This window comes from Notamacropus eugenii, chromosome 4 (assembly GCF_028372415.1).
Source record: "Notamacropus eugenii isolate mMacEug1 chromosome 4, mMacEug1.pri_v2, whole genome shotgun sequence".
Lineage (NCBI taxonomy): Eukaryota > Metazoa > Chordata > Mammalia > Diprotodontia > Macropodidae > Notamacropus > Notamacropus eugenii.
In genome coordinates this window covers 233,822,074-233,833,227 of record NC_092875.1, presented here as the reverse complement: position 1 = coordinate 233,833,227, position 11,154 = coordinate 233,822,074, and the positions used below count along the sequence as shown (strand labels likewise).

At 37.7% G+C, this 11,154-nt stretch overlaps 1 protein-coding gene across 1 annotated transcript in view; it reads left to right on the top strand.

Annotated features, from left to right (window-relative positions):
* Positions 1-498: 498 nt before the first annotated feature.
* Positions 499-11,154, top strand: part of TWSG1 (twisted gastrulation BMP signaling modulator 1) — a 54,376-nt gene continuing 43,720 nt past the window's right edge. Inside the window, exons 1-2 of the mRNA XM_072604243.1 lie at positions 499-668; positions 3,299-3,457. Of these exons, the coding sequence (XP_072460344.1) occupies positions 3,338-3,457 (120 nt within the window). The 5' untranslated portion in view covers positions 499-668; positions 3,299-3,337. The remainder of the gene's footprint in view (positions 669-3,298; positions 3,458-11,154) is intronic.

Sequence of the window (11,154 nt, the reverse complement as noted above, 5' to 3'; positions counted from 1 at the left end):
TTGGTGTGTGTGTGTGTGTGTGTGTTTGTCCCCTGGAAGACATATATTTCAAAAAGTTGGAGGTGGGGTAAGGACTGCTGGAGTGGGGAAGGCAATGGAGAGAAAGGGGTAAGCAGGGAGAAGGGTAAGCTTGGGAGAGTGGAGGCATGCTGCGTGATGAATGTGCCCTAGAAGTGAGGACAGAGGGAGAGGTCAGGGGTTATAGAGAGGAAAAGGGCAAGAAAGGACTGGGGGGATACGGCTCATAGAGAGGGTAAGAGGATTGGGGGTGAAGGAAGAGGGAATGAAAGGGAACGAGAGAAAAGGTATGCAGGAGAGGGAGAGAGGAGGGGGCTGGAGAGGGAGGGGCCTGGAGAAGGAGAGGAGGGGGGCTGGAGAGGAAGGCTTGGGGGTGGGGGGGTTGGCGGAGCCAGAGCAGCCTCGTGGGCGAGGAAGAGGAGAGGAGAAGGGCCCTGTCTCTTTAAGGTGCCCGAGGCGGGGCAGCCCCGCTCTGCGGAGGGGGGCTGCCGAGGGGGGGCGGTGCCCGGGAGAGGTAGGGGGCGGGGGTGGCTGGGCTGGGGCATCTGCACGCGCTGCTTCCCCAAGGCCAAGTTCCCGGCTCCCCCGGCTCCGAGTGGGAAAGAGGGACCGAGGGCAGGGAGGGCGGCCCGGCCGCGCCGCGCCTCACGGTGAGGGGAACTCGGGGCTTCGGGGAGCGGCCTGGCCGGGCCTCTGGAGGAGAGCGGGGCGGGCGGCGGCCGCGGGGGGAGCGGGGTTGCAGCCCGGCCTGGGCCCGGGTCGGTCCAAAGGCAGGACTCCCTTAGATGTTTGTCGAGTTGAGTAGCCGCAGTGGGGGGAGTGGGGTGCCTGGGTCCCTCGGCCCGCGCTTCTTTTATCCTTTTGAGACATTCATTCTTTCTCGTGGGCATCCTTCTCTGTCTGAACCCAAAGAGCTGCGAATCCAGGCCCCCAGACCTCCCCTTCCCCCTTCCCTTCCTCCCTCCTTTATCTCCTCCCTTTCCCTTCTCTCTCTCCTTCTCCCCTTACTCCCCTCCTTCCCCCCTTCTCTCTCTCCTTCTCCCCTTGCTCCCGTCCTTCCCACCTTCTTTCTCCTGTCCTTCCTTTTCTTTCCCCAAACAAATGAAAGAAAACGCATCCCCGAGCCCAGCCATCCTTTGAAAGTGCCTGTAGACTGAACTCCCTGTAGGCCTCCCTCTCCCAGCCTCTTAATCCGCCCCTGCCCTGATTCGAAGGTGAGAACATCTTTGTTAAGGCTAGGCTTGCCTGGGGGCCAGTGCCGGTCCCCCGGTGCCAGTCCCCCAGTGCCGGTCCCCGGGGCCGGGGCCCCGACGTCTCCTCCCGAAGGCAGAAGCCGTGGGACTTGACTTAGCCTTGGCCGGGAAGATGGTTGTCTTGGGTGTTTAGGTCTGCTACAAGTTAGTCCACAGTTTTGGTTTAGTAGAAATTGGGTTCGATGAATGAAAGATTTGGGAGAGAGATGTTCACTTAAGTTATTTTAGGTATCAGCAAATGAACATTTAAGTGAGGCAGAATTGGATTTGCAAAAAATGTGTCACTGATTTTGTGTTGTTCTTCGATTGCTTAAATTGTTTCCTCTTAAGAAAATAAAGATTATTTAATAAGCTAAATTTGTTAAAGTTTTTTGAAAAAAAAAAAATAACCTCCTACCAAATACTCCTTAATTTGTAGTGTCAATAAGATCAAAAACTAGTGAGGGAAAAAACCAGAATTAGAAATGGCATATTCTGACTCCACAAGTACATGCCAGTGGCTCCAGAAATTATCCCATTTGGTCAGAGTAGTTTAACAAGTTACAAAGTTGGGTGACTAACGTCCTTTGGGGAATGTTTTGTGGTTCTAGTAATCATCAACAGGGCTTTCTCTTTCTAAATTTTGAGTCATACTTACCGCCATTAATGTAAGAGTCTTCATTTCTCCCTGCTGTTGGCTTACAAAACTTGAATGCTTAGAATGAAATAGTAAATGTAATTACAGAAATCTCAAACTTAACTATCCTTTTAAATTCGAAATGTACCAACTTAAAATTTTTAAAAATGTACCCACATATACACCTAAGTGTATCAATAAATTCAAGAAGTTATATATATATTTTACATCTGATCATCTTTTTTTCTGGTTTCTTATAGTTTTAGCCCTATTGTGTCTTTCAAGAACTCATAATGGTGCCTCATCTATAATGAATTTGTGCAGTTAGTGTTTTGAACTCTCCCCTCACCCTGTCATTCACTTAAGCTTGTGTAGGTTATGATAGGTTACAAAAGGAAAGAGAGAGCTTGTGAGAGCTACCACATTTAAAGCACTTCATACGTTTTGTTTCATTTGGGGCTCACAATAGTCCTTGAAAGTTTGTAGGGTAAATCTAAATGTCCACATTTTATGGACACTGAAACTCATGGAGGTTAAGTAATTGTAAATTTTTTTGTCGTGTTGGTTCAGGTCCATTTTATAAAAATATGAAATAATTGTAAATCAGCATTAGTATATTCTACATTTAAAAAACTCATTGATAATACTATGATTGAAAAACATTTTATTTTATGTGTGCTGTGGAGTTGAATGCTTATGTATTTGAGAAGCTGGATTTTTGTTGGTGTAGGATATACCTTACATTAACACAAACCACAACCCTCCTTATGCCTTAGCTGATCAACTTCCAGAATTGCTGTGGTGGAAAAATTCATCATCCTGTAGCCAGCATGGTGATGAGCCTCTCCAAATTTAGCTAGGCAGATCCTCAGATGGTAACCTATTTCACAGGGTCCCTACTCAAAGCCTTTCATGGATGTAGGACCTTTCAGGGCTTATGCTATGCTACTTTATGGAAACATGGGATCCCTTTAATACCATAATGAGTAACCAGAATAGAACTTTTAGAGGGTTGATGAAAGTGAATAGTCTCTTATTTATATTCCCTAATGGGCCTGCAAATGACCTTCTTGGTCTGAGGACCAAGGTAGATAAGTTTGAAGCTCATTATTCCCAGATTAGGTAAAGGGTGATATATTTTTCAAGCATGATTACCGAAGTTGAAGAACTGACCTTAAATAAACTTTACCTGTTTGATATAATCTAAGTTACTTAGGTGGGGATATATTGGAATTGTACCAACTTTCTGTGGATAGTTTACATTGTATTATAATATAAAGTTTTTATTTATTACTGAGCTTTTAATCAACTTTTATTGAAAATTATATTCAACGGAATAATTCCTAATTTGAAATTAGGAGACTGATTTTCACTCTAGTACTGTCTATTAAAGTGGAGTTTTTTATTTCAGAGCTTCGTGGGGATTACCCCTTGTCTGCTTTGAGGAAACATGAAGTCACAGTATCTTGTACCTACTGTAGCCATACTGATATTCCTAACATGGATCCCTCTCTCACTGAGTTGTAACAAAGCTCTCTGTGCTAGTGATGTGAGCAAATGCCTCATCCAGGTATGATTTTTTTGTTTGTTTGGACTTGTGATTTCATTAATATAGGGAATTCTCATATTGAAACTCTTTCCATGGACATAGATGGCAACTTCTTTAATATTGACAGTCTTATAAAGTTGACTGGTGACTCTGAGAGGCTAAATTACTGTCATATTGTCAGCCCTGTTATTATAACAGGCAGATTTTCTTGACTCCAAGGTAGACTGAACTGCTTTGCATCCATAATTTATCAAGTTCTAATTTCCTGTCAACTTTAATTTTTTAAAAATGACATTCATGTTCCCATTGCCAGTGTAATTTGTGATAACTATGTCTGAGATAGAACAAAGACATAGGCATGACTAATTGGGTGCATTATTGGGAGTTTTTATTTGCCTAACAGTTATGGGGCAGTATGGATGATTCTTTTCTTTCCTCTAAGCATGTCTTGTTCCTTAAGTTTAGCCTAATCACTTGGTTTTAAAATAATCTGAATTGTTGGCAAATTTTATTTCCAGTTTGATGACAGATTCAATTTTGAGAACAAAGATGGGTACCCTGCCTAATTATAGTAGCATTTTAATATTGTTGGAGAATGAGGTACTCTACGTAAATGTATTTTCCAGGAGACTGTATTTTATTCCTTTTAAATGCTAATTTTTAAAAAAACATTATGTGATTTGCGTACCATTAGTGTAGAAATCTATAGGTACAACCCCTTTGATTTAGTAATGGGGATCATAATAGCACATCCTTACAGAGTTGTGAGGATCAAAAGGGATGTGGTTTTTTATATATATATATTTATATATAATATACACACATTATGTATGTAACATTGTATTATATTATATAATAAATATATATTATTGCATGATACAATAGATAGCGTTACATTGTATGTATAACATTATTATCTTATATATACAAATCATATAGATACATATCTATATATTATTTCATTTGATCCTTACAATTACTCTGTAAGGAGGGGCTATTATCATCCCTGTTTTACAGACCAGAAAACTGAGGCTGAAGGAGATTGTGACTTGCCCAGAAGAGTACAGTTATTAAATGTTTGTAGCAGGATTTGAAGTCAGGTCTTTCTGAATCCAAGTCCAGAGCTCTATTCACTGAGCCACCTCTTTGCCTGTACAACACCTAGCTTCCTGTTCCCAACTTGAGGTGCAAAGAATGAAAGTTTATGGGCTGAGTTCAAGATGATGAAAATGGATTTTTTTCTCAACTTTATGCCTTGGTCTTTATAATATGCCTTCATTTTGTAAAAAGTGAAATCTCTGAATATTAGATTTACTCCTAGTCAAATGAAAGTATAAGGATACACACATTAAGGAAAAAGCTATTTTTCAGACTACCCACATTCTCCCTACCATTAGTGTAAAAATTTTTACTTTATTTGAAAATTTTTTTTGCCTCTGAGAATATTAATCAATTGATAATTAACAAGTAAGGTTCTTTTGGAATGTTTGTATTTTAATATTTACAAAAGTTTAATTCTCTTTGAAGCTATGTAAATGTGGAAAATGTAAAACTAAGGGGCTCTACAGAACTATAAATTCATATAGGTAAAACCTAATCAATGTAAGTGGAAGAGTCTTGAATTTGGAGTCAAAGGACCTGAGATTGAATCCCAGATTTTACTAGCAATGTGACCTTGAACAAATCATTTCACCTGTCTGGGCCTCAATTTCCTTATCTATAAAATAAGGAGATTTGACTATTTAGGCCCATTCTAGTTCTAAAGCTATGATCCTATGAACTTATTAAGTCCACAGAAGTGGACTTAACCTGATAAAAGATGCTGACACATCCTAGGGAGGTGGATAAAGGGAGGGACTTAGTATTCTTTTTCTTGGTAAATAGTAGTTAAGTAGTTAACATTAAGTTCTCCCATCATTATAAAGAACTGAGATTTTTCTTTTGAAAACCAGCTAATATATATTTGCAATAGGACAGCTAATATTTTAATTTTATTTGAGATGTTGAAGAAAAATGGCACTATGATGTTTTAGAATATTTGTGTTGAGAGTAAAGGTTTATATATTTATAACATAACTAAGTAAAATAATTTTCTCTGAGGGCTCATAGTTATGTAAATATTTTTTTACCAGTAGGACTGTAAGACTGTAGTCATTACTGCCACTCCTACAAGTTGCTACGCTTAAGGGTGGTCCCCACATAAATATTTATTTTGTGCTTCTAAGGAGAAGGAAGTATTAATTTAAACATTGTGTAAAACCAAATTTAGTTGTCTAGTTTTATGTACATATTCTTTGGCTCATTGTGATCATTTAACTAGGTTTTCTCATAAATAGGATTTTGTGAGGATTCTCTCCTTAAAGAAATGTTTATAAAAGCTTCAGGTTTCCTTTTTCTGTTTTAGAAATCTTTCATAACCTAGATCCTTCTCCCATTCCCTATACCCAACCTCAAAGTACTCTACTTGTATTAAGAAAAAAAGGTTTTTATGGATCATTGAAGACCTTGACTAAAACAATCATATTTTTAAATGGGCTTAGATATCTTATCTAAATATTAACTATTTTACTTTTTAAATGTAGATATAAAGAACTTATTGACTGGTCACCTCAAATTGTTGAGAAGAAATATTTAGCATTCTTAGGTACCCAATTTAGAAATCCTGTACCTTTATCCTAGAGATGAATGTAATTAATATGGTTAATAAAATTGGATTTTAAAAGAAATATTTATTTGCTTCTCTGCTGTTCAATTTTATTTTTGTACTCACATCAATGAAGTTATATTTTCTCCCTATAAAAATGGTTTCAGGAAAGTGCTGTCAGATTCTCTTCTGTTATTGGTCTTGTAAACTACATCTTTGTCCCTTTTTTCATCTTCCTCTTCACCTCCTTTCTTTTGCCAATTAATTGCAACCTGTTCTTTCATATATATGGTTTCATCAACATCCGTTCTTGATGCAGGAACTCCTGACACTGCAGCAGTACTCAGATTCATCTATGTACTTAGATTCATCTATTTACTCAGTAGGAAAGGTCTAGGGAATTGCTTGAGATGCAGAAGTTAAAGTGACTTGCCTAGCATCATATAGATAATAAGTATTAGCAGTGAATTTGAACTCAGGTCATCTGACTTGAAGACCAGTTATGACTGTATATATGTGACTGTAAATCTTTAAAATGCAGAATAAATGTCCAAAGCTAGAAAGTCAGGATTGATGTTACCAAATAAAAGAGTAGTTCAGCATTATCCCAGAATTCACAGGGCTGGATTAAGTTGGTCAGAATCCAAGAAAAAAACATAAATGTTTTTTCTCATTCAGAACTATTTGAGGAAAAAAATTTATCATTTCTCTTTAAGAAGGCATTTACTTAAAATAATTTTGTATCATGGTGTTTTACAAACTGGCATGTAAAGATTAAAAGTTGAGAGGAATAAATTGAGTTACTTGGTTTACAGAATATACTGTTTTAAAATTTTTTGTTAGGTTTCTAAAAGAAATGTATACCGTTTAGACATACTTTAATATGTTCAGTATAGGCTTTAGTAGGGGAATGTATGGTTTGTTTTCTGAAGATCAGTCTAGCTAGCTAAATTTAGGGAAGTTCAGAACCAAGTTGATCTTAGGATGTGAAAGGCTCACAAAGACCAGCCTGTCAGTCACAGAGAAGCTGCAACCTGTGTTGGTGCAAGTAAATATAGGCTTTATGTATTTACAGGTTAATTGATGTTTAGCTACGTTACCAATTTCACTGAAGCCTTTGTTATATAAGGTTCCTATACCAACCACTCAACAACCATCAAGGTCAATTAAGTGGTAGATTATTACTACCTTGACAATTCTTTTCTTAAAGTTTGTTTAGCAGTTGTTTATTATTTGTAGTTGGTAAAGCAAAATAGCGTTGTGTGAACAGAGTACCATAATTATATTTATGTTTATCCTGTTGTACCCAAAGGCTAATTGTTTGGATTTTTTCCCACCTAGTTGATAAAATAAAAGAATGTAATAAGTAGAAGTGACAACATAGTCTACTAATTTGCTGGTTATTTATATTCTTTAGCAATGACATAATATGAAGTTACTTAATTTTTTGGTTACATCATTATGTATTCTTCTGGATTTGTTTGCTTTGATAGGAACTGAGGTTCATGTGTATGTTAAGTAGTTGTATTTTTTTAAAAAAGAAGTTGTGTAAAAAACAGGTAGTGTACAGTAGGTAATAAACTTCATTAAAAATTTTTTTCACTTTAGTTTGGAAGAAGGTATATAGGGACATATTCTTAAGACATATTTTAGAAAGCTTTAAAATTGTTGCATTCAAAGAGTCCTCTTCTGTTTTTTTAAACCAAATAAATATTATTTTCTCAGCAAAGTTGTTTTAATAACATTACTAGCAAACTTCTCAAGTCTTGGCAGAAGTTGGAAAAGTAGAAATATTTAATAGTATTCAGATCCATAATATAAATAAGATTCTTCCCTAGAGTTTTAATTTCTAACCCCAAAATACATGTTCATAAAATAAATGCTAAAGCTTGCTGAGTCTTGAACCAAGTTAATAGCATTTTGCTCAAATTCTAGTGTTATACTTGGTGCTTAATGTCCACTTAATTTTGTACCATATGAGACTTTATATTAATAACAATCCGTATTATATGGCACCCAATAAACTAGACAGCTTGAGCCACATGCATATTCCATATTTTCCACAGCACAGATTTTTGCTACACTGATGCTAGCCAGAACAGTAGTCTGAGGAGAGTTCAAGACTGTGGTGAATGAGTTGAGATCAGAGAAAGGAAATGGAGGGGGAATTGGTGGTAAAAGCATTAGGAATACTAATGGGAAAGAGTAACTCCCAGTGAACCAAGTCTTATAAGTAAATGAACCCAAATTTGTCCGTCATTGCCGGTACCAGAACTTTTGTTGTAATAACTTTGCAAAATTAGTAGAATGTGGAATTTTTGTTTGGACTACTGGAAAAGACAGTTTCATAAAAGTTGTACAAAAGTGTAAATAGGCTTTAATTTTTATCATTGATATATTTGTTGGTAGTGCCAGATATATGAGCCAAAACTCCTAAGATGTTCATTAGCCCTTGGGGTTAAAGCACTATGATATAGCACTATGGGAGAGCATCAAAGATTTATTAACTTAATTTTACACAGCCTAGATATGAATAACTTTTATAAAGCTCTTTTGAGTCTTTTAAGATCCACAAACTATGATATGCATTAGGATAATTGATAAAGACTAGATGTTGTTTTCGTAAATATCTGCTATTAGATCCTGATTTGAGAAGAGTTCAGATAAAGTCAGTGAGAGCCACTACTTCAAGATCATAATTCTTTGTCTTAATAGGTGGTCTTTATGACTTGCTGTAACCAATAGAAAAAACAACCCTATCAATTGGTGGCCATTCTTGGTGATGAGCCTTTTAATGCAGCTGGGCTGGTCCTTAGACCAGCAACATCTAGTCATCTTTTACTGGGCTAATAATGTGGACTTTCTCTGGCTTTTTAAGTCCTGCTGAAACTTGCACTCTGCTGGTCCTTAACCATGCTTACACATGGTAGGCTCTTAGTACATATATATTGTATTGAATTGAACTCCCAGTATTCCTGTACCAATTCTAGACTCACAGAGTGAAAGAAAGCTTTATAATAATTAAATGAAGTTGGGGGGAGAGGAAAAAGTAGAATAGATATAGAAGAGATTTAAGGATTAAAAAGCTCCTCCTCTCCATCGAGTCTTTTTGTTTTGACCCCCGCAACTGACTTATGAATGCAGAGAATCTGTATACTGACACACCTTGCCTAAAATCACTGATTCACTTGAAAGGTTTTTGGGTAAAACTGGTATTGAGGGATAGTTCCATAGGAAAGATATTTCTGATATGCAGCATATAATATAGTGGTAACAAGATAGTTGACAATTGGAGAAATTGAAGAACAAGCCAAAAAAATGGAAATTAGAAAATAAACTTCGGGAAGTTCATACAGTGGAAATTGAAGTGTTTTGTCCATTTTTTTTCCCTCAGGCGGTTCAGTATTAGAGTAGGATTTCATGATGTTACAGAGAAGGTTGGTTATAATATATTAAGAGCAGCAGCATGCAGCATATAATAATAATAATAATGGCCTGTATACATATAGGACTTTAAGGTTTGCAAAGCCCTTTACATATATTATCTCATTTGATCCTCAGAACAGTCCTGTGTCCCACACACAAGGGTGTGCTGATACTCTGATAGGACCTGCTTTTAATTTTAATCTGCATTTTTAACACTTTAACTTTAGACTGGACAATCAACAAAACTATAAAGTAAGCCTTGATTTGTAGGTATGCCTGTTTCTGAGGCATAAATGCTCACATTGAAAGTATAACAAGCCAGTTAGAGCTGTCTCCAGCACAACCCTGCCCACATACCCCCTTTAATAATTACAAAGAATTGGGCTTTTTGATTGAATCCGTAAGAGGCATGAACCAGGTGTGAACAAGGCCCAGACACCTTCATGGAATCTTTCAAGTATCAAAGATTTTGTGCTGTAGGTGAAAAGGCTCTGAAAGCTAGAGAATGAAAGGAAATACTGACTGCGAAGTCTATGCTCTGTGGGTTTTGTGTAAAATTGCAGGCTGGGGAATGGCTAAACAAATTATGGTATATAAATGGAATGGAATATTCTTTTGCTGTTTAGAAACTATGGATGGGATAGTTTCAGAGAAATGAGGAAGACATGTATGAGCAGATGTGGAATGGAGTAAACAGAGTGAATAGTACGATAAAAATATTGTAGACACAAGTAACTTTGAAAGACTTAAGAACTCTGATCAGCACAGTGACAATCCACAATTTCAGAGGACCAGTGATGAAGCAAGTTACCCTCCCCCTGACAAAGAAATGATAAATGTGGGGTGCAGATTCAGACAAATTTTTTTTGGAAAAACCCAGTGTTGCAATTTATTTTGCTTGACAATGCGTATTTGTTGCAAATGTTTTGTTTTGCTTCTGTTGGAGAGTTAGGAGAAAAAACAGATTTTTGTTACTGATTAAATTTTTAAAAATGAAACAGCCTAAAAGATTCAAGAGTCTGGCGGCAGAGAAGAAAGAATAGGGTCCCCAATAGCAGAGAAAGAAATGGCTGCACAGGGGCAAGGAGAGAGAGAGAAAGGCCTAAGCCAGGGTGGAAAAGGGTGAGGCCACCAGATGTCCCTACTTCTTCAAAGACTGGAGGAAAGTTCCAAGAAAAAGTCTGTTCTTTCTCCAAGTTGACTCATGTTCATCAGGGCATACTGGAAATACAGATCCAAGCAAAAAGAAGAGAGTCCCTGCTCTTAAGGAACTAATGCTCTAATGGGGAAGCCAAATAGGTGAGGAGCCTTCGTGGAACCAGATGTTAAAATCTGGAGAGAAAAGTGGGCCTGGCTGGCCTGGGGACCAAGCCATATGACAGGCAGGAGGAACTCAGCTGTGGAAGGAGGGAGCCACTGAGGCAGAGGCATCTTTGGGGTAAGGCAGTGACGCAGGAGGGCAGGGGGATTTGCCTCAGCCACAGAGAGCTCAGGGGTTAGTTACAGATAAATATAGATTTAAATAGAGGCAAAGAGTTATACCTCTGCCTAGAGGTTAATTCCTAAAGGGGGTTCTGAGCATTTCTAACTGTATTTCTCACTTTATGTAATATAAATTGCTTATAGCAGAAGAGGAGAGAACCCTGTG